At 38.2% G+C, this 27,669-nt stretch overlaps 2 protein-coding genes across 5 annotated transcripts; one reads left to right on the forward strand and one right to left on the reverse strand.

Moving 5' to 3' along the window:
- Positions 1–1,644: 1,644 nt before the first annotated feature.
- LOC133836718 (myb-like protein AA) lies at positions 1,645–25,620 on the reverse strand. The gene is given in 7 exon segments (XM_062267310.1): positions 1,645–2,843; positions 2,970–3,076; positions 3,161–3,359; positions 3,416–3,511; positions 3,513–3,676; positions 24,704–25,513; positions 25,599–25,620. Coding segments are annotated over 7 exon segments (1,530 nt in total). The 3' UTR covers positions 1,645–2,711.
- LOC133838612 (uncharacterized) lies at positions 5,543–23,321 on the forward strand. Of its 4 annotated transcripts, none has more exons than XM_062269771.1 (8): positions 5,543–5,603; positions 5,898–6,003; positions 20,475–20,660; positions 20,725–20,812; positions 20,876–21,227; positions 21,292–21,569; positions 21,634–21,678; positions 21,877–22,298. In XM_062269771.1, the coding sequence occupies exons 3-8, from the start codon at positions 20,502–20,504 to the stop codon at positions 22,125–22,127; spliced, it is 1,173 nt and encodes a 390-aa protein (XP_062125755.1). In that variant the 5' UTR covers positions 5,543–5,603; positions 5,898–6,003; positions 20,475–20,501; the 3' UTR covers positions 22,128–22,298. The 4 variants fall into 4 exon arrangements, with proteins under 4 accessions (XP_062125755.1, XP_062125756.1, XP_062125754.1 ...); XM_062269770.1 differs by lacking the exons at positions 5,543–5,603; positions 5,898–6,003; positions 21,877–22,298 and adding exons at positions 19,814–19,958; positions 22,720–22,767; positions 22,842–23,321; XM_062269772.1 differs by lacking the exons at positions 5,543–5,603; positions 5,898–6,003 and adding an exon at positions 9,283–9,351.
- Positions 25,621–27,669: the final 2,049 nt, after the last annotated feature.

Consider the following 27,669-nt stretch of genomic DNA (forward strand, 5'->3'; position numbering starts at 1 on the left):
AGAATGTATGTATTTTTGTTGTATACCCCTTGTATGTATATTTGTTTTGTCATGGTTTTGATGTAAGCTTCTGATGTGTGTGAATGTTTCTTTTGTTGTAAATATGTATACGAGCAAGTACAACAAGTACCATTTGATACTTAATTATGTTACTTTATAGTATATATATATATATAGTATATGTATATAGTAGATGTTTGTATATATATTTTTGTGTGTATATATCCATTGAAGTATAGACTAACTACTATGCATATGCCAGGGCACGCATAGGGTTAGCGAGGCGTACACATATTGCTAATAAATTGTTATAGTTTTTTGTTTGTTATCTTTTGGTTTTTTTGATTAACATTCTGTTCAATATGTTTGCGATAGTTCTTAGTAGTTGTTTTTGCTTGCTTTCATCGGCTTTATCAGTTTTAAATTCATTTATTTAATTACCAAACATTTAACTAGTAGTACACATACGTTGCACAACAACAAAATAGATCTAAATAATATTTATAAACTACAATATATGCTTTTTATTCATTTTTTCATTAATTTAATTATTTAATTATTTTTATTATTATGAGTCGTGTTGTTTTTTAGGTATGTAACATAATGCCACATTAATTCAGTAATTATGTTTTCAGTGTGCTGCATCATCACATTCGCCTTGGGGTCGATCAATATAGAATTATTATTCTGGTTTGAGTCATGCTCTTATTATTCAAGTGACTGTGTTTGTGTGTTTATATGGAGGTGTGTTTTATGAAGTGTCAAACCAACAATTGCATTTGATTAAGCACTGTTAAACAAACAAACAAACACACACATAAACACAGACTGATACATAGATGGAAGTTATGATTATACACACAATTAAATTTGCACTGATTGAAATTGAAATATGCCATTAAAAGATTAATTTCGGCATTTAAATGAAATGATTATGCAGTGAGTGAAGTGAGTTAGTTCATCAACATTTGTGTGTGTCTGTGTGGTCTTTGGCATTGTCAGTGTGTGAATTGGTAACAAGCTCTACTCTGCTTTTTGTTGGTCAGTGTTAGAGCAGGCCCAAATTCGGTGGGTGGGTGTCAATATTATAGTTAGTATTCATTATTTGTTGTTGCGAGTGTCTTGATATATTGTTGTCTTATGGCATTGCGAGTTCATTTAATTCTCCTATTCAAATTACTTAATTTCATTGAGCTAACATGTCACTTGAGTTATGAAAACATAGTTATCTATCAATAGTATTCGAGGCGCTAACGTGAAATTAAATTGAAATTAGTTGATAAGTTTTTCTTTGTCCCCTAAAATGCTGTAAGCTCGTATAGTTTTTGTTTTTGTTTTGTTTTGTTTTGTTTTGGTTTTTTTGTCATTGGTCTCGTATAAAAGTGTTTTGCATTGTGTTTCTCTTATTTGATTATTAGTTCTCACTAAAGCTATAACATATACATTTACTCATACAATAAAGCAGCAACATTTGTGGGTCGAGTGGGGGATTAGGAATGGGGTTAGGGGCCTTGGAGAGGATTTATTTATCATAACAAATTGCATAGGACTTAAAGCTGTTTGGCTAATTATAATTATATAAAATTACACATTTAAAGCATTTGGTATTTCTTTTGTGGTTTTGTAAAGTAGTTTTTGTTCTAGTGTGTGAGAGTTGCGGGAGTGTTAAGGAACCATAACATATGATCCTGAGTTACACATTTATTCACTTTTCGAATATAAGTAAGTATATAAATAACTATTTCCGCAATAAACTTGGTGTTTCCGTCAAAAAGTGTCAAGAAATTTGATTTAGTGTTTCATTCATTTTAATTATGGGAACATTTCCCTGATATTGTCTAACTATATAAGTAATGTATATATTTAAGTATATATAATAGTTTTTTTTTTTAATATTTTGTTTTTTTCTCGAAATGGAATAACGCTGTCTAGAACACAAAACATAAGTGTATTGAGTTTGTTTTGTATTAAAAAATTACATAAAGATTTCAGTTTTATTTAGTTTAGCATTTTCCTTGAATTTTCAGTTATAGTTTGTATTTGTTTTTGTGCTTTTTGTTCATTCTCTATATTCATCTCAAAAGGTCATTAAAATAAATGCGTTTCTTTTGTTTGTCGGTTTCTTATGGCTATGTACCAAATTGTATCTGTATCTTTCGCTAATGTAGTAAATAGTTCTGCAGTTATACATAGTTATAGATTATAGTTTCATTTGTTGTTTGTTGTCAGTATTTCACTGTTCTGTGGTGGGGGCTTTGCGTGTTTAGTTTAGTAGATGGGTGTTTAATTTGAGTTTGAGTTTGAGTCTGAGTTTAGTTGAGTTGAGTTGAGTTTGCTTAGTTGCGTTGCCTTTGTGAGTTGGCGAAAATTATCTAAAGATTTGTATCTAACTATTCAAAAAGGTTAGTATCGCTCACCCGGAACACATCATTGAATGCTTTTTAAAAAAAAGCAGCTTAACATTTAGCTGGAATAACTGAAAGTCGCATGTGAAATCAGCACACTCAACTCGCATCCTGCCCACATTTTTGTGTTGTGTGCGAGAACACATGGCAGGATGAGCTGCTGTTGTAGTTGTTTGTTTGCTGATGCTGTTGTTGTTGTTACTGTTGTTGTTGTTGTTGTTTGGTTTATTTGCTTTTCGTTTCTGCTTATGTGTGGGCCTCTCAAATGACACTCATGCGACGCCTGCCATTTCCGGAGGCCTCGGCTCAGTTGGAGTTGGCCAGCGTTTCGTGACACACCTCCATGTAGTCGGGGTCGTGCATAATGCCCTTTATCATGTCCTTGAGCATTGTGTATCGTGGAAATATCGGATACATCTTTGAGCTGCCGTACTCTTCCTGCAAAGAGTAAAGGAAACGCAACGGACACAAAACATAGAGACATGTCAAAAAGTTTCCCCATGAGGTCAAGCAAGCTCTGAAGCCCATTGTTTGGCCCGCCTTTGCCTCCTACTTTCTGCTCACCTTTAGCACGCGTATCAAATGCCGCAAGCCCAGATACTTTTTCAGCAAACGATACAAATCATTAATCAGCTGTGTGTTCTCGTGCTCGATTTGTGCCGTTGTCATGTCTGCGTTGTGGAGAAAGGATGCTGGTTAATTATTCTCCTAGCTATCAGCTGACCGCATCAGCTGTCTTTTTGCTTATGACTTACGTTCCAAGCGCTCCATGCGCTCCCTGCGCTCGGCAGCCTCGTCTGCCAGCTTGGCCGACGTCTTCACGCCCTCGCCCGACTTTTGCGTCTTCTCCATAATGGAACAGGCTCGCATGACATACGACGGCACGGTTTCCTGTTTCTCCTGACGCGGTATGTCCACCAATGTCCAGTACTGAGTCTCCAGGCGTATGACTTCCTGTAAATTGAGTTTGTGTTAGGTATTGTTTTGTGTTGCATGTATTTGCGACGCACCTTTATCATTAGCTTGAGCATGGGATAGCGTTGAAATATGTTGCGATGGCTCTTCGAGTCGCCGTACTTGTTCATCAGATTGATCAGCGCCTTTTTTCACCGTATCGTAGGACTCCTCGAGGCGCAGGCGTAGCGAACGTAGACGTTCATTGGTTTCAATTACCTCATCACGGGTCATGCCACTGGGTGCACCCTCGTCTTTTACATCCTGCACGATTCGACGCACGCTCTGCGTGAATTTGCCCACAAAATTTGTGGTGGCTAAAAATAACAAAAAAAGTATATAAATAAATAAGTACTGGCAGATATTACAATTATCGTTTGCATCAATTAAAATAATATGTACGGAAATTACACGAAACACTGTCATTCATTATGCAAATGTCAGTAGACACGCGCATTAACCCACTTTAATCTGCGATTCATGCGGAAATTGTTCGTCTATGGGAGGAGTCGAACTATTATGCCTAGAATGAGTCGCATTTAAATTCGTTTAAAAATAAATGCATTTTATCAATTGTTGTTTGTTTGTTTCTCGCGACCTAACCCTGCGCGGACTCGAACCCGGGATATCAAACATGCGGTGTCACACCTCTAAGCGTTGTGCCACAGGCAGCAACAAAACTAAATAGGCCCAACAGATGTTTTCATTAGCTGATGGCTAATTTCTGGTGTGTAATCATTCTAAAGCCATTTGATAAGAGTTTCGTATGGTTAAAAATACTATTTATATAACACATTTACATTTTAAATGCATGCTGATTACTTGTGTTTATTGTTTTGGCTTTAAAAATACTATAAATGTTGCTCACATTTATTTAAACCTAGAATATAAACATTTATTTATAATGTTATGTTTGGTTTTGTTTTAAGCGGCAACCAAGCATAAATGCCCAGAAGGCAAAACAAGTTGTCAATTTATTTATAATGCGAATGAACTACTTTATTTTTTTTATCATTTGCTTTGCTGAAAAGCTTACCATTTGGTATTCTATTCTTTATCCTACTCTTTTTTGCATTTCATTTCATTTCTTCTTTTTGTAGCTTTTTAAATTAAAGTGCTGGGCAATTTAAAAAATGTATATTTTAAATAACAAAGAAGACAAACAAGTTTATTGAGAATACAATGTAGAGAGCTACTGAAACAGCACCACTTGACATACATGAGTTAATGTATTTTAAGCTATGAGTAATTCCTTCACACTTGAAGATTTCATTGATGAAACAATGTACATTATTTGTTTTCAAGATAAACATTTTTAACTCAAGTGCCAGCAGATTGAATGTCGAAGAATTACAAAAAATATTTCATTAAATAAATTAAAAAAAAAAGAGATACTATAAATGGCTGTCGGATTGTGGCCTGAGGCTCAGTTATTTTTTCGCATGCCACAAATACTTTGTATTAATAAATGGGAAAACTTTAGAGTATCTGTGTGTTATTAAATGTGTAAGCGGTAATTAGCATTCATCATGACATCGTTTAATGGCAATCTATTCAAGTTCACGTAAAACGTGACCTACCCGTTTCGTAACCTTGGTGTGAAGTCTGCGAAAATGAGTAAAATAAAAAAACGCTGTAAATTAGTCGAGGAAGATTCGCAAGCGTTGAAGACTGAATCGAAGAGCGCGCTAATTGTGTTTGAAAACTAGGAATTTTTGTAGCTTATGACAAACAAATAATTCTTTTATAATTCTATGATGATGAGTATGCATTTAATAATGGCCAATGCAGCTGTGCGGATGCACATAATGAGTACAGAGTGCAATCTAAAAAGGGAATGTTATAGTGAGTCATCGTGGGGACAAAGAACTTCTACATATAGCGGGCGTCTGAATGTTGCTATTAAAAAATTGCAAAGTACTCGTGATATGCAATTTCGAATAGTCTTGAGATCAGAAAAACCATTTAATCAATGAGCAATGTGAACTTTGGATGTTGGGAATCCTCGCGTCAAGTAAGAATCAATTTTTATGGGAATACAATTGTGAAGAGACGAAACAGAAAGATAAAGAGCTAGAGAGAGAGCGAGCGAGAGAAGCAGTCGAGCGCTCATGCTCCCACTGACGATTGTACAAAAAGTGTTTAAGCTCGCAAATATAATTATATATTCCTACACATGGGAGATCTTTTCAGTCTTTAGTAAAAAATCAAACAGCCAGCAACACGACGGCCCGGCGTACAGAAGTGAGCGAAACACGAACGAAATACGTATAGAATAATATGACAACGAAGCACAAAGACAGCGGCAGCATAAAGTGAACTTAACATCAGGAAAAACGAACTTATATAAGCGACTATATAGCTATACATTTATACATTATATATATATATAGGAAATGCTCGTAAAGTGTCATTCGGGTGTACAGAAAATTCGCTAAGCATTCGCATTCGCAACTCGATCGTGCGTTTTTATTGAGTTCATTTGCCACAAAAAGTTTTAATTAAACAATATTTTCAAATTTAACACACTGCCAACAGCGAAGAGCGAACTAAAGAGAACGATAAAAGAGAGTGAGATCGAAGAGCAGAGAACGCACTAGAATACTCTCGTCTATATAAATTCTCATTGGAGTTACCAAACAAGGTGAGTTTTATGATCGCGATTACCATACACGATTTGTATCTGGAAACCAGATAATATCTATGTTTAAATCGCTGACGCAGCGGCAAATGCTATAGCATCATTATAAATTATCCAAAAGCAGTCTCTTTTTTTTATATTTTAATTATACTCAACATTACCAAGTTAGAACTTTTTAACCTTCTGCTGGTCATTGGCCGACGACGACAACAGCTGTCGCTATTTGAACTCTTCTTCATATTGGCAATATGCCACAATATTTCCATTTAAAAAAGCTGCAAGTGATCCATGTTTGTAATTGTTGCGCACGATTTCTGCTGACTTGCATAATTTAATGCAATTTTCCCTCTTTTTTTATCTACTCGTATTTGTTTTGCGCTATTCCATATGTTGACCATATGAATTCACTTTTCGACAGAAAAGCTAGCCAACAAAAAAGTACATGTTTTTTAAATGCTTACTCACAAAATGTGTCACAGACAGACGTCACATTGACAAATAATGCTGCCAAAAAATGGTTTAAGGAATGTAAATCTTAATTCTGAGAAAATACAAGAATTTCAATTAATTTTTGCTTTCGACTCATCAAAGCTATTAAATAAATTACTTTTTGGCAATTATTGCTGTCTCAATTTTCAATAAATTCGGCTAACAGAAGTATACAGAAAATGCATTTAAAAAAAACTTGTTTTTTGCAATGGATTTTTCAATATTTTTGCTCATTAAATCTGTCTGAAAATGTGCGCTAATTAAATGAAGAATGCATTTTAATAAACATAAAATTTTCCAATGTGTGTCAAGATTAAAGCAAATGTTTTGTTTAGAGGAACAGACAGACAAAAATAAATAACCAAGTAAATTCTTTGCGTAAATTTCTAGTATTTGCGGATCTTTATTTGCGTAAATACAATAATACGCTTCTTTGAACAATTTTTGCAGTCGATCCTTGCGCCATTTGAATTCGTTTTGGTTTTGGACTTATCATGGTTTTTATCATTAACTGGGTAAAGCCAAAAGATATGCATGAGTAGCAAAATTCTAAAAGTTTTGTCGTCAGAAAGCTATCTAATATTTACCCAGATGAGTTGGGGCAGATTTTGATTCATAATATTCATCAAATCACTCTTAAAATGAATAGTTCCCTCGATGTCTAACGGTATAGTTGTGCATTTGTGAATTAAGACGCATTTTGCAGGGGCACCAAACAATCAATGGAAAAAAAAAACGTAAGCGACGACAAACACAGTTGGTAATGACATTATCGATAAAAAAAAAGTTTTTATTAAAAACCCAAGGAAACTGGTGTCGCTTGTAAAACTCGTTTCTCGTCGCACAGTCAATGTGCGAATCTGGACCAGTTTGAGAGACCAAATACTTATTGCTTGTACTACTGCCATATACTTGTGATATCTATAAATACTAAGTATATACATACTTAATTACACTCAGTTATGGGAGCTAAGGGTGCTGTGCATCAGAAATGCAAATCGAGCACACGTGCAAGTATGCAATATAACTACGATAGACGATTAACGATATACGATGTACGACATGCGATATGCGATGTCGAGTGAGCTGTTCACAACACTTGTTTGTGTTTGCACCTTTTGCAAGTGTATTAAGTACGTGAATTGTTTTTGTTATGCTATCATTTTGACACTGATAGTCTGCTCCCTCTCATTCTCTCTTTCTTTCCTCCCTCTCTATCTTTTTTTGCGCTCTTGCGGCCTTGTTTGTCGCTCGCATAATTTGTTAAGAGTGTGCCGAGTACTCGAACTTGACTGCACCCAAAAGCCTTCACTTCACTCCACTCTCCACTCTCCTCAATCCCAAGCTCAAGTCGCTTTTGTCGATATGAAGTATGTACTGTAAATATTTGACACAAAACGTGCTCCATTCTCACAGCGATTCAGCGATTCGCTTGCCTCCGCCGACAACGTCGACTAATGAGCGGAGCGGCTTTTGTTTACCTTTCGCTTTGCTGCTCTGCACTGCTCAGCTCTGGCCCTTTTGCACCCCGCCCCTCACTCTCCCCGCATAAGCAACTTCCGCGCCCTTGCTTAGTACATACCTCGATGGCAACCAGTGTAAACCGGTTGTTGCTAATTTGGCAAAACACACACAGAGGCGAAAAAACAGCAAACAAAAAAACCAACAACAAAAATTAAAGAGTAACTGTGCACTGGTTAAATGATGCTGAAGCAAGCAGATACCCTGTTGAAGCAGAATGCAATTAACGCTGCTCAAGTTTAAATTAACAACTTAAAGTTAAGGTCTTAAATTACGTTCACAGAATTCAAGAATTGCTGTCTCTATTGTTATCTTATTTTTAGCAACGAGTCTCTTTTGATAATTTAATCTCAATAACTTTTCTCAAGTGTGAACTTGATTTTTAAGTTGAAGTAAGAAAAAAAATGATCAAAGAGTTATGTATATACAATCGGTAATATACAATGAATCTTGAATGTGATTTATTTCTCGCTGTTCTCTTTTGATAAATTACTTTTAACAACGCCGTTCAAGTATAAATTAACTACTTTAAGTTAAGGTCTTAAATTACGTTCAGAGAATTCAAGAATTGCTGTCTCCATTGTTATCTTACTTTTAGCAACACTGCGAGTCTCTATTTATAATTTAATGCCAATAGCTTTGCTGAAGTGTGAACAAATATTTTTAAGTCAAAGTATAAAAAAAAGATCTAAGAGTTATCTAATATACAATAACTCTTAAATGTTATTTATTTCCCGCAGTTCTTCGAGTCTCTTTTGATAAATTGCTTATAATAATAACCTTGCCGAAGTGTAATTTAAGTATACGTTTTATACTCTGCTCAAGTATGAACGTATTTAAGTTGACATCTAAAGTTGTGTAAGAGTTATACACAATCATAAATATATTATGAATCGCTAGTGGTCTCAGTTCACTCTGCAGAAGTCTGTTTTCATCATTTAATGCTGAAGTAAGAACCAACTTGAAGAGTGAAATCTGTATGTGTGAATGGCAACCAAGTTTAAGATTCAAATTATATAAGCAGAAATATTCTTCATTGTTGAGTTTCTGTTTTCTTTGAGGCTTCCGAGTCTCTTTGGATAATTCACATTCAATATACCCCATATTTTGCTATTTGCTCGCAGGGTATGGAAAAGAAGTGAGCATTGTTTTCAGTCGCAACCTACAAATACAATACAACAAAAAATGTATCAAGCATTCTCACAAACACATCGACATCACATCGCAAACCCCAAACGCAACTTGTCTCCAGTGTCTTCAGCAGTGTTGAGTCTTCGCATTTAGTCTGATTTTGAAGCTGAAGCTGAATGTCTGCAGTGTATCCAAAAAGTACTCGTGTCTGTGAGTCGAATAAATATACAAATGTATCTTAAAGATACAACGAAAACGGGCGCCAACTTTTCGTTATACAAATTTTTGTTTTGTTTTCATTTGTTTGGTTTTTGTTATACGAATAATTAAGGCACTGCACGTGTATGCGGTTTTTTCGTTGTTGATATTGTTGTTGTCGAGTGCTCTTGTGTACATTTTGATAGCTAAGTGTGCGTATGCGAGTGTGTGTGTGAGTGTGTCTGCGGCCTCTTCAAGTTCAAGCAAGCTATTAACATAACGCTTTTTATTGGCCTACGCGACTTTAGATTATGCCAAATTATCTGCCGAGCTGCGTTCGTTTTTTTTTTCTTTCGTTTTTTTATTTTGCTTGTTTACAGTTTCCACATTGACGTATGCTTTTATTGTTTATACGTTTTCACTTTTATTTAAGCACGAGTACTCTACAGTCACATTGCTTCTCTTTCTTCGTTTCTCTCTCTTTCTCTCTCCCTCTCTCTCTCTTTTGTTACTGTTAAGTGACGCATCGCGAAACGCGTCTTGAAGGCAAATATTTACGATTTGGGTTTCTACGGCTTATTCATCATTCAGTCATGAGAAATACATACTCTACCTACATGCCAATAAATATCTACATATCTGTTTCGTTTTGTTTCGTTTCGTTTATTTTAAGCCAAACCTCAAAATGGAATTTTCAGTCCGTGAATTTTTTTATGCTGAAATTTATTGTCACATGCAGCAGCTGCTGCTCACTGCTCACACACACACACACAATCGTAATAATCTCTCTCTCGTCGGCGGAATTGTGCACAAAGAAAGCCGCCACCGACACGTGTTTAAACCGCAGACATGTATTGGCAATAATTCAAAATAATAGCAGTGGTTACAGCAATCAATTGACAAACTAACAGCAGCGCGTCTGTTAGCTACCTTACTTGATTGAATCTTTTTGCATTTGTAATTTTACGCAAGGCTTATGCATCATTTGTGTGCTGAGATCATATTATGGGAAATAACAGAATAAGAAACAGAGGCTCGTCATTTAACTAAGAGTGGGAAACTTCATTGACGTCATATTTCTAGTATACTAGAAATAATCTTTACATTACCATGACTGACCATAAATCCTAGCAATTATGATAGCATTAACAAGTTCTGCTTATTTTTCTTAATTGCACATATATAAATGGCAGATAAAAACAATCGTAAACAATCGAGAACGAGTTCCATTTGATTGAGCTACTTCTTTCTTAGCTTATGCCACAGCTGATGTCACGAACACTCGATTGCACTCGACTCACATGCATTTAATTAAAATGCCATTTTACGAGCATAATCGATGCTTTCGGCGTGTCACTTCTAATCGATTGTTTGGGTGGCATAAGGGAAATGGCGAAATGCGAAAACTACTTAATTGCAGCGCATTAGTGCACATGTGGCAGCCACAAATTGAGTGTATATGTATGTTTGAATGTGTGTGTGCAATTAAGCTGGCTATCGTCCAATTAAAATTAAAGTATTGTGAGCGCAAATTGAGTTCAATTATAGTACAACCAACTCCCCCCACCCATATAATGTGGTCTGCAACTCACACGAGTGTAACAGATACATCCGCTAAAAATTCTAGTCAATGCGATTTGGGGATCTCAACAGCTAAGCAGTGTATTTATTTTGGTCACGGCCATTGCACAATGGCACGGAAATTACTTGGAGCTTAAGCAATTTGAATGTAGCCAATGCTACTATGTATGAGATCATAAGGCATGAGGTAATGTTTGATCAACAGCATATGGCATAAGAAAGTCGACGGCGTCTGCTTGATGAATAACACACACATCATCTTTTGTCATCATCAGCTGTGTGCATATTATTAACGTAAATTCTTCATTCTTATTTCTTTTGGCTGAAGTCAACGCTTTCACCTGCTTGCCTTTTATTACAAGTATTAATCAGCCCACTGAGCGTATGCGCAATATTTCGTTTAGCTTTTGTATTTGTGTATGCCAAGGGCGTGTGCGTGACCCACAACCCCTTTTCAGGGGCAACCCCTGCCTCTTCTCCCCTCTTATCAGCCAGGCATTCTCTGCTAATTCTCATCAATCAGCAAACTAAATGAGCGTACGAATGTGACGACGCCTCACAAATCCTAGTCGCACGTGCTTATTCCACTTTCCCTATTAGTTGCTCCCTCCCTTTCTGCTTCTTCCTTTCACGCCTCCTACACCTCCTACACCTCGCACACTCTGAGTCAGACTCGCTGTTAGTTTATTTTATGTGACAAGCCGGGGGAGTGTTTGCTCAGCGTGTTTTAATTAGTTCACGTTGGAGCCCCTTTTGTTTCACTAATTGACCGCATTTGGCGACATTGCGCGTAGTCAGGCATTCAAACAGTCGAACCGAGTCACGCCTCTTTCCCTCTAAAAAAGGCGTGTCAATCATCAGGCACCTTTTTGATTTATTGACTTCGTGCTGCAAACAATTGAACTCAAAATGCAAACTGCACTCGTGTTGACGATGACGATGACGATGATGATGATGATAAATACTTGTTGGCCACAAAACTGATTTATGAATGCATCGTTTATTTTTCATCGCGACTGGGGAAATGTGAATGAATGCGCGTGAGTGTGTGAAATGTGTGAAATTTGTAACCTGTAGGTGACAATCTAGCGGATTAGTCAGGCGACACTGTGCAGCTTTCACAGTGGCGCGAATGACAAACAAGTGCTTCAATTAGAGCGTGGGATTGCGATTTGTGGCACTTTTGTTATGCCAAAGCTGAGTAAATATTGTTGAGAGCAGTTCATTGTATTGAAAATACACAAAATGATGATATACATGGAACTCAATTATAATGTAAATTAGTTCGATGACTTGTCATCAACCTGTTGGCCTCTAGATAGAACTGGCTGTGTCATATTAAAGTTACGACCTCAGCATTAGTTAGGCTTACACAGTTTGTGGCATCTTGACATATTGACAGCCCGGACACTGCATTTCATTTGTACACAATGTTCTCTAATGCAGCTCAGCTGGCAAAGTCGACCACAAGCCGAACGACATCGTGTTCTTTTACTCTGTCTGAAGAATGATGTTCTACAATTTTTTTGCCTTAATTACAGCTAAAGTTTTACTACCAACTTGTGTGCAATGGGGCGTATGCGCAACATGTTCGACACTTCAATTGAATTAGGGCAATAAATTAGATTATTATGTGCAGGTTTTCACAAGTCAATTTTCAATGCAAACGTCGCATGAAATTCAATACAAGTGGCTGCGTTTCGTCTTTTTTTGAGTAAATTTAATGTGCACTCCGGGCCAATGCTATATCGTCACTTAATATTTGATGTAAGTGTTCTTCAGTGTGTGTGGCACTCGAGGGAGAACTCCTTGTGTGTGTGTGTGTATGTGTGTGCTGTGTGTCAGTGTGTGTATATTTGTCTGAGCTCGGCATTTTCATTAAAACTTTAAGTCACTTTTGCTGCTGTCATTTGATGCTACTACTACTTTGCATTATTCAGGCAACTGCCGCCGCATTTGAGCAAACATAAACACACAAGCACATGTGCGTGTGCGTGTGTGTGTGTTGTGGTGTGTATATTAGTGCGTGTGTGTGTGTGTGTGCCCCAGCAGGCAGCACAAATAGATGAGTGCGGCAGCATCCAAACCAAACGAGACGAGTCGAAAACGAAACGAGGCGAAAGGACACGAAAAGGACTCGTCGAAGCTATTCCTGGCGCCTGCCACCAGCTAAATTAGAGTCCCCAGTGTGAGATCTCAGCCTTGTGAGTTTTGGTTTAACCTTAGTTGAGCCCAAATTTGACTCCCCAACACACGCCTGATTGTCCTTCATACAAAGGCAAAATACATTGTAGCAAAAAAGAAAGAAAAAAAATGAGATAAGGAACAGCAACCACAACAACAATAAAGCCGACAGACGCCCAATTGGATCCGCAGTTTGACAGATGCATGCTGTGTGTGTGTGTGTGTTAGTGTGTGTGAGTGTGTGGCAAGAGCGCCAGCAACAACAATATCGATATACAGACAATAATTACAATTCTAACAACAATTTTTCGCTCATGTTGCGCTAATATTGACGCAGCACAGTGACAACCGCAAGGCAACAAAGCCACCAACAACAAGGACTCTCGACAACCAGCTGTCAACTTGTGCAAACTAAACAAGCACCAAGGCACACACACGCAACAGAAGAGGAGACAAGGGACAGAGGGAAGTGGAGTCAACGCATTCAGGCAGCGAGACAAATTGACAGACAATTTAGCTGTCAATTGTGCGTCGCTCGTTTGGCGGTTGCTCGGTTGCTCTGCGGTCCGCTGCTGCTGCTGTTGCTGCTGCTCTTCACTCTCTGATTTCCTAAGGTCTCACTCCACAGGAAACATCTTCGGCATTAATTTGGCTCGTGCTCCTGCTGCTCACAATGCAAAATGCGACTGTATGAAAATGACCATTTGATGGCCATTAAGCTGGCTACCACTTGGACCAAAATCAGCTCTTGCCAAAGCCAAATCTGAGTAAATAAAACAGTCATTTGTTTGGCCAAGTTCATGTCGACGTGAACAACAACTACTTACGACTTACAACAGCGATGACGATGACGATGGCGATGACGACTATTAGGCCAATTGGGCGTGCTTAAAGACATCTCAGTCTCAATTCTCTACTCTCTGCTCTCTGCTTTTCTCTTCTTTCCATAAGCAAATGCAAACTAATAAAATATTTCGTGTTTGCCTCGTGGAACCACTTCAAACTGCCCGCAGCTGAGAAGAGCTCAGTCTGCCTCTCCCTTTCCCTTTTTTCCCATTGTGGTCTTAGAGCATTTGCATCTTTTGCACCTCTTCGTGTCTCTCTCTCTCTCTCTCTCTCTCTCTCTCTCTCTCTCTCTCTTTCTCTAGCTACTTCTCTCTAGTTTCTGTCCCGCTGAGTGCATATAATTTGCAAACCCTAGTAGGGCACAACTTTTGCAATTAGAAGATGCCGTCCTGGCCAAAGTGGCATTTGTGGTAGCTCTGTCTTGTCACAAAGCTCCTCCTTGTCGACTGCACCACTTTGACAGCCACTTGTAGCAGTTGCCACAGACCTAGTTGCAGTTGTTGCACTTACCACTCTGCCACTTCTTGCTATACCTCTTGTTGCTTGCTTTCCACTTTACTCTTTTCTCATATTTGACACTGTTGAATTCATTGCGAAAAGGAATAAGTCAGACATGAAATAGTTTTTAGCTAATTAGATTGCTTCCTCTTCTGGGATTATTCAAGTGCCCAACAAATTAGAATTCATTTGATAACAAAAACTATGGCTTCCAGCTAATTTGAAAATGTCATTTTAAAGGTTGAATTATTCAAATATAATTTGTCATGTGCTCATGGCATTATTCGTCGCCTTAATTTGTTAAACAACCCAACAAACTAATTTGTAAAAACGTTGTTTAATAAATTGTGTACAGAAAATCAAAAATTGGAAAATTATAAAATATAATTTGCTGTTTGGTAATGACATAATTAGTTGTATTAGTTTGTTGGGCGATCCAATAAAAAGTATTAAAAATTGAATCAATTCTGTTCATAAGTCGATAAGTTGCAACCAATAAAATTATAATTTATCATAAATAAATAGAAGATTTCATTTGTCAGGCAACCAAAAATATTTGTTGCACTGCAATATCTTCATAATGTTTAAAAAATAGTTCTATAAAATAGCAAAAATTTTAAATATAATTAGGTAATTTATTGCGTAATTAGTTTCATTCATTTGATAGGCAACCCTGCAAAAAACGTAATGCAATTACGCAATTTACACATTTTAATAAAAGCTTCTGAAGCTGAAGTAATTTTTGTTTGCAATTGCAAAACTCGTTTGTGGCATTTATAACTAGTATTTTATAACTGTTGATCTGAATTTATTAGTAGTATTTTATATGTGCTAATCACTGTTTATTAACAATGACCACTGTTGCGGTAATAGGATTAGTCAACAGTACTTATTCAGTAAGTATTTTTTAAATCTGAAAATAATTTTATACTAAAGAAAGTATATCCAAGGCAATCTGTTGATTGGTGTTGATTATTCCCAAATTTGAAAACTAATTTAAATTTACATCGTAGCGATTTAAACATTTTAATTGATGCTATTAAAGCTCAAGTAATTTATTCTGCAATTGACAACGAGTTTGTTGCATTTATAAGTAGTATTTTATAACTGTTGATCTCTACTTATAAGTAAAATTTTGTATGTGTTGGCCATTATTGTAGAAATAACCTTTTTCAATATAACTTTCTGATAGAAGTCGATTTTTAATCTTCACACTATTTTTAACCGAAGAAAATATATTCAAGGTAATCTGTTGATTGCTACAAAGCATCACGATGCTAACGCTCCGAGTTGTGTATATCATCCGTCTTTGGATTGAAACTCATAGTCGGCCACGGCATTGTTGCCACTATTGTTATTATTATGCACATTCCACCACAGACAAAAAGAGCGAGAGAGAGAGAGAAGTCCAATGCTCCCCCTGCACATAACACAAATGTATATTTGTTTTTGGTATTGTTTTACTTTTGCCCCACTTTCCAAGCACAAAGTAAACTTTTATGAGTGTGCTTCTGTATGAGGGTGTCTGTGTGTATGTGTGTGTGTGTGTGTGTGCGAGTGTGCGCTACATAAAATTCATTTTTAACAATAATAAGAAAAGTTGGCAGTATTTGGCCTGAGGTCCAACCTCGTAGTCAGATCAAAATCGCACAAGCAACAATTGAAACAACAACAACCACAAAAAAAAGGCAACGTGCATAATTTAAACACGAAAAAGCAGACAAACCGATGCCGAAATACACTAACAAAGTGCTATTGCGGATTAAGATTAGGGAAACTTTACAGCATGCCTGGCACTACATGTGCTGGCCATATTACGCATACGCACCATTGCACCAATCCCATTAGGCGTTGTCATGGAGCAATACAAAATGCGGACTACCGAGTGCCAACTGCCAAAAGCCAAATGCAGAATGCAACAACACCAACAACAACAGTATGACATCTTAATTACAGTGTTCTGTGGGCCTGACATGCTCATTGATTGGGACGATCTGAAAAACTTCTAATTACCCGATGGGCCATCGGATGATGGTCAAATGCGCCGCACAATGATGCAACAAGCAGCCGAGATATCGGACAGGATTTGCATTCAGTTGCATTGACATTGCCAGTTCCTGTTGCTGTTGTGTTGAGTTGCTGGTGATTTTGCTGCTACGTGAGCAGTTGATGGGATGACACTTTGACGCTTGAATAGAGCACGGAACAAACAACACAAGGACACAAGGATACAAGAGAATATTGTATATTGCAGAATATTGTATATGCATGCATATCCTCACATTATGGCATAAGCCACTTAATATGGGAAAACGGCTTTCAAATTCATGTCACGCTCATTTTGTAGCTTAACGTTAAACCGGCCAACAGAATCTCTGTTCTCTGTTCTCTGTTCTGTACGTTATTAGATTTTGCAACTTTGCTTTTCATTTTGGGCAACGGCATCGTCAGACTTAATGGCCAAACAAATTTAAAAATATAATGCTCTGGTAGCAATTTGCTTCGTTCTTACCGCGCTGCATGGCCCCACTGTGTATGTTTGCGTTTAATCACTTTTTCAAATGAATTCCTCTTGGCGACATTGATGAGCAGAGCGTGCACGTTCTTTGCTTCTTTTTCTACGCAATTTCCATATTGCAATTAACAGCTGACGTCGTTTCTGTCGTCGTTACTTGTGCCTGCTGATCGACATTTCCTGTTTGCCTGTTTGCTCAGCTGGACAAATAGTAGTTTGACAGCCGCGAACCGAGCCAAACCGAGCTGCCGTTACAATGTGCCAACGTCACCTTTAAGGCCGCCAGATGCACAAGTACTGACCCGACCCCGGTTGACAATGCTTCTGCTGGCCATGCTGACCGAGCTCGTTTATGTACACAGACTGTGTGCGATTATCGTCATCGTCGTCATCAGGCTACGCCTGACTGGACACTCGGCCTCATCATCGACAGCCTCCGTTTCCATTTTGTGCCATTTGTGACTCGGTCTCAGCTGCTCTTAGTGAAATCTAAAACAGTTTGCCAGCTAAATGGTTGCATTAACGGAAAACTGCTGCTCGCCTCGTCAGGACTTTTGCTGACACGAAAAATGAAAGGAAAAACTTTCTAATCGTCGCCCGTGCTGCATGCCACAGGACATGACGGGAGCATGTGTCTGCCACGTTGTTGGCAACTTTGTTGTTGTGCGCTTATTAAATTTCGTTTCACCTTTTGGCAGTCGAGCAGCTCCTTTCACCCATTTAGCCACTCAATTGAGTAGACTCCCCCGCTGCCTGTAAAATAATCACTTAAGTTGCAAAACTGTATTGACCACAATTGTGTCGAAGGCTCTTCCATAAATAGTTTTTCCACTCGTTCGTTCGTGTAACGTTGCTCCTTTGCCAGTTTGAATAAAAAAATATATGTTTGTATTTGCAGATATTATTTTTACATTTTTTTCATATGTTAACTGTCTGTCAACGAATTCAATTAATTTATAATCAAAAATAAATTAATTCACAATTGGAAAAGCTGCGGGAAAACGCACCGAACAAAAATCAAAATATAATCAATTTTTGGTATGCCAAATAAAAGCAATTACGATTCGATTAATTGCACGAATAAATGCAAAAAAATTTTCATTTGAGCATATGTAGAAATTGAAATTTAAATATTTATGCCAATTGGCTCGCATTGCAAAGTGTATTTGTAATGCGATAATTTGTTTTTACGCTGTAATCACCAATGCTTTAATTTGTATATCAATTTTTAATTTACTCAAATTATGTGGCAAAGGCTGGTGAGAACGACAGCAGCTGTTGCTACAGCTTGTCAGTTTCTTTTTTGGTCATACAAAAGCTTCACTTGCCAAATTGACTCAATTCCCATGACAAACTAACAACTTCCGTTGGCCAAAAGTGCAGCAGTTGAGCAGCTGCCTTTCACATTTCAGGGCTTCCACATAAACTGTTATGAGTTTGCCAAGCCTATCCACACACACACACACACACACACCCAACAGTAAATTGCCTGTTATTGTGGCTAGCAAAACTCACACTACAAATTGCAAAACAATTTTGCAATCAATTTTATTTGGTTTCGATCAGGAAGTGCATATTTTTATGGCAACAGTTCTAATGGTTTAATTACATAGTTTAAGGATTACATTTTCATATGCTAATAAATATGGAAAAGAGGGTATATTCAATCTCTTTTTGAAACTACAATTTACTTTTTTCTCTCTCTTATAAATATTGAAAAAAGGATATGTAAAATCAGTACTTTTATAAATCTAACTGATTTCTCTTTATAATAATTATTGAAAAGAGGATTACATTTTCGAATCTTAAGAAATACAATAGAGATTGCATTTTTATGACGTAATGAATATTTAAATGAGGGCACATATAAACAGCATTTTTTAAAGTACAATTTAAAGGGAAAGCAACTCTTTTGCTATTCGTCAGAATGTTATAAATACGTGCTTGGAAAATTTGATCGATAATTAAAAAAAGAAACCACATAGAGTATTTTCCCATCGTTCAGCCGACAAAGTGTTTAGCATTTCATTTAAGCATTCTTGCTCAGATTTAAATTAACAAGAAATAGTTTAAAAATTACCAAGTTTTCCCTACAGTTTGCAGTCTTAAAGAAAGCCAACAAATTGAAAATAGAATCTCTTTCATCTCACAACCCTTCCCCTTAGTCCTTTTGTCCGTTTTGCGGTCAATTAATGTAGCGCATCCTTTGGTCGCATTGTTCGGATGCTCGGATTACCGCAAATTGAATTACGGCTTGAAATTGAATGCTTTATTAACACTAATTGGTTGTCGTCGTCTTCCATTCGCCCTTTTTTCATGCTTTTTTGCCGTGGTTTAGTCTGGACAAACGCCAAAACAAAAACAGCATAAAAATGGCGCCAGTTTTTCTAGAGAACACAAAATACGTTTTTATTGGTTTTCCAAGGAAATTTCTGGAAATAATTACGAATGATTTTTTTGTGAATAACATTTTAATGTGTATTTTGTTGGCAACACATCAAACAGATTCGCACATGTTTCCTGACATGTATTCAATTGTTACCTCATGTTGTCAATAAGCAAAATGTGCTCTAATAAATATTTGCCTAGTCGATAACCAGAAGGTCTGTATGAGTCAACCCGCTCTGACTTCTTAGTCAGAGCAAATTTAATCTTTGCGCGATAAGAATTGAAATTCTGTAGAATCAGCTCGTCAATCATAAGTTAAATTTAACAATATATTTAAGAAATATAAAAAGGTTCTCCAAGAGTCCTCATCAACTAAATTTGCTTAGCGTTGCCTTATCAGAACACATTTTTGATGACGTACGAGTTCAAGCATTAGGCACACTCATACGACACATTGGCTTGAGTCTGGGAATATATTTAGGCGTGAGTGTTGCGCACATTGAGTGTTCTTTAAATTCAGATGTACTCGCAAGCAATTGTTCAGTTTACAATTGCATTCCGAAGTGGAAAGATCGAAAGCACATTTGGTGACTTTCACAATATCAAAGTGAGCTTAATATAAGTAATGTAGATTTTGTGTGTGTGAATTGCAGTAAAGTTGTAAGCCGCAATTTAAAGTGTCAACTAGCTTTGGCCACATTCAAAGCCAAGGCTAGTTACCAGAACCTTAGCAAAACCCAAAACAAAACAGATGTCAGAGTGAAAGTAATTCGAAAGTTCGCCGCAGCACACAAAAACATGCAGCGTGGCACCCTAAAGAAAAATTGCACTAAACTTGATGTCTAATTTAAAATAAACCTCGACTCCTTCAAGTCAAACGCAAACTTTCGAGCCTGGCCAAAAGCCAAAACAGAACCGCAACAAAATTTACAGCTCGAAAAGTTTGACGTCGGATTGCTTGTTGTTGGGATGAATTGGTTTCGTTTTTGTTTATTTTTTTTGTTTTTTGTTTTGGGGATCTGGACATGGGTCTGAATCTTAGTCTGTATTGTTGTTGGGTTTTTTGGATTTAAGTAATTGAGATTGAGCTTCAAGTTGACTAATGATGAATCGTTGTTTGCAGAGAGAACAACAAATTCAATTCAAGGATATGAACGAAACGAGACGAACAATCGGTGGCCTTGCACTTCCGGCACTGCTATTGACGCTGCTGCTGCTGTTTGTGTCCCAAACCGAGTGTCGAACTGCGGTGGAGTCGGACAATGAGTCTGATATTGCATCGCTTCCGCCGGATGTGGATAACGTGGAGGTAAGTGCAGGATAACATGTTATGTTAACACCATCGATTATACAACAAGTATTTTCGTGAGCAGTTGCATCGAGTGAAGCTCGTCAATGGCGTGATGACTGAGGATCATCCTATTGTTATGTACAAAGAGGACTTTGTCAACGAGGATTATGGTAAGTTTAATACTCGTTGTGAAACTGAAACATGCTTGCTGAACTTGTGCATTCCCTGTGCAGATCCCACCCAGAGTGAAACCAAGGCGAAACCTACAAGGAAATACAAGCAACTGAAGCGCATGCGCCATCATTACAGCACCGCAGAGAAGATACGCTTCGATGTGCTGCCCGAGACACCAATCTTTGTGGACGATGCCGACGACTCTGGTGCCGATAACTTTGAGGCCGCCTCGCTGTTGGAGCCCTCCAAGCAGGAGACTCTCCAGAAGTATCCCAAGAAGTATCACAGTCGTCAGCGTCGTCAAGCGTACTACAACTACAACAGAAACAACTACTATGTCCAGCCCTATCAACATATCTCCCCTCCCGGATCATATTATCTGCCAGTTGCGCCACCAACTCAATACCAACGGTTAGTTTAGAAAGTTGTTTATGGAAATGGCTTGAATTTCATTGCTTATCTCTGTCATTTGCAGTAATCAGGTAGAGGGCAAGAAACCTAAATATCGTGGCAAGCAACCTCCATGGCAAGCAAAGCCCACAAAACCCAGCATGCCCACCGATATTGGCACACGTCTAGGCGAACCCGATGAAAACTCTTTGTTCCATGACTCAAATCCTGCCAATGCCGACTTCTCGGTATTCAATCAACCCAGGCCAGCAGCAGACACTCCCAGGCCAAGCTCAAGCAATTGGCAAACGCCAACAACTCGCCCTCCTTTTGGTGGCTTCCAGTCCCCACCAGAGTCACCAGGTTAGACGACATTCTCTTAAACTCAATACTCAAATTAAACTCAATTATTTTATGTGCTTTTTAGTGGAGCAACCGCCTAGCTGGGAGCCCAGCCCACAAAGACGTCCAGGTAAATTTAGCTCCCTTCAACTCGTCTCATACTTGATCATTCACTTGCATTCGAAATTCATTCATTTTGTGGCATAACAAATACCCCTGCTTTGTCTCATTGAGTAACTGCTAACCAAAACGCTTTCTCTCTGTGTCTCTCTCTCTCTTTCTTTCTCCCTCTCTATCTCTCTCTCTATTGTTGCTTAATATTTGACAGCCGCAAATAGGCCGACGACATCCGCACCATCAGCGACGAGAAGAACCACACCGAGGGTGTCAAGCTGTGTCTGGGCCATTGTCAACTGTTGTTCGCAGGGCAACAGTGATATCCACTATAATTGCTTTGAGGAATTTGGCTGTCACGGCGCCTTTTGGGGCGTCAATCCCTGTGCGGACAATGTGCGCGATGGTGCGATTGCCTCATTAACGAGATCCTTTTCAACCGGTCCTCCATCCCTACGCCAATAAATAATCGAGATTTTCGCTTGGTTCGATTGGCTGTGTGTGCGCCGTGAAAGTATTTTTGGGATTTTCGCTACATACAGGAAATCTACCTATTTAATTTATTCTCTAAGCTTAGGTCTAAAACACTTAAAACCCAAAACACAAATAAAGAATTTACAAATTTGTCTTTTTTAACTGCAATTCTCTTTCAATTACTAAACAAATCGGGTTTAATTGGCAAATGGTAAACTTAACAAATCTGTAGCTGTTACTTGGTTAATGGCTTTTACATGTTATTGGTTTGGTCTAGGATTACACATCAATTGCAATTACAATTACAATTACAGTTACAGTTATAGTTAGAGATTAATTACGCCCACTCAATCAGTTGACCAGCTTTCAACTGTTGCAGTCTTCTATTGTCTGGCCAAAATGCATTTCAATTGCAGACAATTAAAGGCAATCCGATAGCTGGCTAATAACTGTTCTTGTTGTAATACGATACAAATATTCACACTCACTCACACACATACACATCACAAACACACACACACCTGTAGAGCAACACACTTGTCCACGCCACAAAAGTTAACAAGTCGGCGCATTTTAATTGCAGCTTCTGCGCTCTCCTCTCGCCCCCGTCCAGCGCCCGCGTATCGCCAGGGTAAGCCAACCAACGTTGACTGGCCATGATGGATGTCCATGTCAAAGTAAATCAATTGCTTTGTTTCATTACAGACGTCCTCGTGTATCCCGAGGAGCCGAGCTACGAGGAGGGTAGCGCCTGCCATCGAGCCTCGCATCTCTGCTGCAGTCTCTCTAATTTGGCATCGTTGTACGATTGTTTCCAGCATCTGAACTGTGAGAACAGCATCTCTGAGATACTCTCAACCTGCTCTTAGTGATTGACAAACACACACACACACCCTCACACACAACGACTCGAGTTGCTTTTAACACTGTCTCACATTACTGCTTGCTGTCTGGCCGCAATTATAATTAAGCCAACCACACAGAGAGTGCTGCTGACCATTTGGCTTTGACCTTTTCCTAATTCACATACAAGAAGAAACACAGCTAGTCGTCGACTGACTTTCCCGCATACTCGCTTATAGATGATACAGTTTAGCATAGCTTAACATAGCGTGTTTATACATATGTTAATACCACATATACTCGTATATTTTGTGCCAAGTTTCATAAATTACAAAGTTCTGCTCTGCTGTCAACTTAACAAAGTATGTCTTTATTATACCTGTCAGTGATGGATTAAAAGGGTATGAATACTTTGTTGTGATTCCTTGAGTAAGTACGGAAATGTTTGAGTAAGTATACATATTTAATTTTACTATCAGACACAACTGTTTTGTATAGGTGAAATACTGATTTCAAACTTGATGGCAATATTAAAAGGACTAAAGGATTTCAGTCAAAAGTCTCATTGCCAATGCATAGGTTCTTACATATTTCATATACATATGCGAATATTTCCTAGAATTTTATTAATCATATTTAATACAAATATTTATATGAGTCTATTCAAGAAATTGCTTTAAATTGTGAAGGCAATATTTACATGGATAAAAGAAATTTGTCAAAAGTTTCATAGTTAATGCGACTATTGATTATATATAATTCTTAATAAATACAAAATTATTAACGATTTTTATCCTTAAATTACCATCAATAATAGTTATAGTGATGTATGAAATATTTCTTGCAAAACTGATGGCCTAAAAAAATAAAATTAGTCAAAGGTTGGATAGCGAAGATGTATACATATATGTAATATGGAAATATTTGGTATAATATTCTTAAAGTATAACACCCTTTTTTTTAATTATTAATTAAAAGCTAATTTTTAACATATGTTATACAGATGTTTTACTTGTGAGTAGGAATCCCACTGCATCAGTCATAGATCGGTGAGTGTATTAAAACTTTTGCTTAAAATTGTATGTCAATATTTATATCGTTTAATCAAATTTCGTCAAAAATTAAGTAGCGAAGAATTATGCACATTATTTATATGGGAATATTTTGTAGAATATTCTTAACGTCTCAATATTTATATCATTTTATAAGATTTTTTTTTCCAAAGCTAAGCATTCCAAATAACTGATTTACTTTACCTATATCTATAAAAAATTACCAAAATCACTACCACGTATCTGACAGTCAAACAATACTATCTACCTTTCTTCGCCTTAGTTTTGTTTGATGTCAAATACTTATCAGTTTGTTTTGTCCAATATTTTTCATCTTTTTCAACTTGACTTCATTGCCCACTTCCACTTCCACTTCCACTTTCATTCCCATTCCCCCCTCTGGCGAGTTTCGAGCTTTTGTTGTAAGCCGCCACATAATACGTCTGCAGACAGTCGGCGACAAGTTGAGGCACAAATCTGGGCCAAGTTAATTTGCCAGCCTAATGTCACTTGTTATGGTATTTACTGACCTACGCTCTCGGCTCTTGTAAGGCGATTACGCCAAGGCCACGCCCACTAGCATCGGCTTAATTGCGTCTAGTATAAATCGTGTTCAGTGTGTGTGTGTGCGAAGAAAAACGTTGCCTAGTTATGAACGCAGAGTTTACTTACCGCTGCCGCTGTCATAGGATCTGGAGGTGGAGCCGCTGGTATTGGAACGTTTAATCTCACGTCGACCCATGCTGTCGCTGTCTGTGGTCGACTGAAGTTGTTGCTGCTGTTGTTGTTGTTGCTGCTGCTGTTGTTGGTTACGACTGAAGTTTGCGGTGGGGCTGGAGCTGTTGTTGGCCACGTGGCACGTGGCAAGAACTGCACAAGCTGTTGAAGCAGCCGCTTTGGCAACCGCAGAGCTATAGCTCGGACTATTGCCGTTGCAATTGCAATTAAGCGAGGGCGTGGAAGCGGTGGCGGTGGCACAACGATTGCCCAACAACACCAGCGGGTTGCCACTGCGTGTGCTGTTCGCTTTTCCGTGTGCGCTGCTGCTGATGTTGCTGCTGGTGGGCGGAAACTCAAAGTAGTTGACCTGCAGTTGATTGCCAAGCAAATTGATAACAGGTTTGGTGGCCAAGCTACAGCCTCCTTCAGTATGGTTGGTGCTAGAGCTGCTGTTGCGTCTATGCTGCTGCTGCTGCTGTTGGTGTTGGTGTTGCTGCTGATATGAATGATGTGGCGAATGTTGATGTTGCTGGTGCTTGCTGGAGCTGGAATTGACGATGCTGCTGCTGCTGCTGGCGGTCAATTGGTGCTGATGCGGCGTGGGCGGCGGCGGGGGACAAGCGTTGTTGATGCTGCTGCTGCTGGAGAAGGACGATTTGCGCAGCGATGATGGTCTCAACCCTTTGACAGGGTACAATGGATACTATCGTCCTGCAATGCGTACCCAATCGCGATGGTCTCGGTCGCTGTTGTACCAAATGCCTGCAAGCACAAATAACAAGGAAGTTGAAACACATTTAATCGACATTTTCATTTTCATGTTCATTGTCATCATCGTAATCGTTACTGTAATCGTCATCAGCGGCCATCATCGATAAGCACATTAACTGCACGCAATGGCGCCAGATTAAAGACAAAGTGCACTTAAAGCCCAACTGAACGCGTGGCCAGCATGACAACAGCCAGCCATAGCGAACACACTCGCACGCTCGCATACAGATTGCGTATTGCGTATACGCCCCCGTTAATGCCGTCCGGCTGCCATCGTAAAAGTCAGACCTCAGACTGTGCGCGGCCATTAACCAAGCCAAACCATTTGGGACAGCCTCCTCCTGTCCGCCTGTCCTCCGGTCTGGTCATCTGGTCATCGAGCGATTGCTGTACGCAAGCGGTCAGCGCCAATTTTACCAAATATTTGGCACATGAAATCATTTTGCGCTAATAAAATTTCACGTCCCACTGGGCGGATCATTGATTTGCTGTAAAATGACAGGCCACAAAACTCAACGTTCCCTCTCCAATGAACCGAACTCACAGATACCAACGCACTACATAGATACAGATTCAATTTACGCTTAATGGATGCGTTATTTAGCACTTAATACACGCATATGCATTCAATCAGATACTTAAATGCTCTCATACTCCCACTTGTCTGTCCAGTAAAGTTCATAAATATTTTCCACAAAGTATTAGTAAAAGTTGCATATTAAAAGTTGATGGTCGACCATGAATACAACTCGATGAAGTAATTGATTAAACAAAGAGTAAAAGTGGTTATAAATAGTGATAGGCCTTGAGACTTCATCAACTAATCAACTGAATTAAAAAAAGATAGTTGAAGACGAATGTGCTCGACTTTGATATACTACCGCTACCCAATCCCAATAAAAGCAAGTGAAAGCGGTATTATTATTTAAATATACCAAATTAATTAATTAATAAATAAATAACAATATATGAAGCTCTATAGTTCCGTGCTATTATGTTGTTACAATATTCTCTAATTTGAGTTTAGTCTCAAAGATCAATTTTTTATAAAAAACTGATGGCTAATTAATTATATTGTGGAACTCAAAAACAGTGTGAGTATTCAGAAAATCAATATTTTATTTAAAAGGAACAGATTTCTTACCTAACCCAAATACTAATCAGAACACCCACTAGGTATAGTTTTGTTATATTGTATATATTATGTATCTCTTAATTTTCCTTTTTCTACCTTTCTTGAAGACAACTGTGCTGTCTTGTTTAACCTAACAAACACCTATTTTAATTATGATATGAAGCATATAATTAATTGAAAACTTTTAATACAGCTCACAAATGAAATTAGTGTTCCAGAAAATCATGTTTAACAAATGCTAAAATTGCACAAATTAGCTGTGGGCAAAACGCGCTAACTCAATCGATAATTACAAGGTTTAAACGCCCTGCTGCATAATCTAATCAAAGGTGCAACGCCGCAGAAACTCTAGAGTGAGCCACATTAAAGTTGAAATGTGTTTAACCAAAGCCAGCTAGAAGGATCCCAGTGGAAGAAGAGGGCATTACTTTTATTTGCCTTGGCAACAAATCCATGCGAAAATTCCACTTGAGCAGCCATCGAGTTGCAGCTTGTATAAACTATAGTACTTGTAGTTCAGTGCACATCTCAATGCTTATCTTCTTGTTGAATGTTGAGAAGGGGGCAGAGAGAAAGGAGGAAATGGTTTTACTAGAGGAAAGAATCAAACGCACACACAATGCAATAACAAATCAAGTGAAGCGCTTGCAATAAATATATACATGCATATAAATCAATAATAATAACAATTTTATCAGCAGCAACTCTTATTGCCTCAACAGGTTGCAGGTAGATTCACTCGATTAACTGTCTGGTGAATCAAATCAGTTTGCTGGAGAGCATAGAGTGGTAAACTAGTTTTTGCTGTTGCTCCTATTAAATTATGGCATGTGGCATGTCCGCAGACAAAGAAAGTAGAAAGCAGGACGCACCTCAACTCAACAAGGTAGAGGAGAAAGGCTGGCAAAACGGGTAAAGAATAATTGAATTTGAAATGCCAGCGAATTGCTTTTAACGAAGAGTAATGGCAAAGAGACAGCACTGCGTTGCACATGCAATGTGTGGCATGCCA

The sequence above is a fragment of the Drosophila sulfurigaster genome, chromosome 2R (assembly GCF_023558435.1).
Source record: "Drosophila sulfurigaster albostrigata strain 15112-1811.04 chromosome 2R, ASM2355843v2, whole genome shotgun sequence".
Classification (NCBI taxonomy): Eukaryota; Metazoa; Arthropoda; class Insecta; order Diptera; family Drosophilidae; genus Drosophila; species Drosophila sulfurigaster.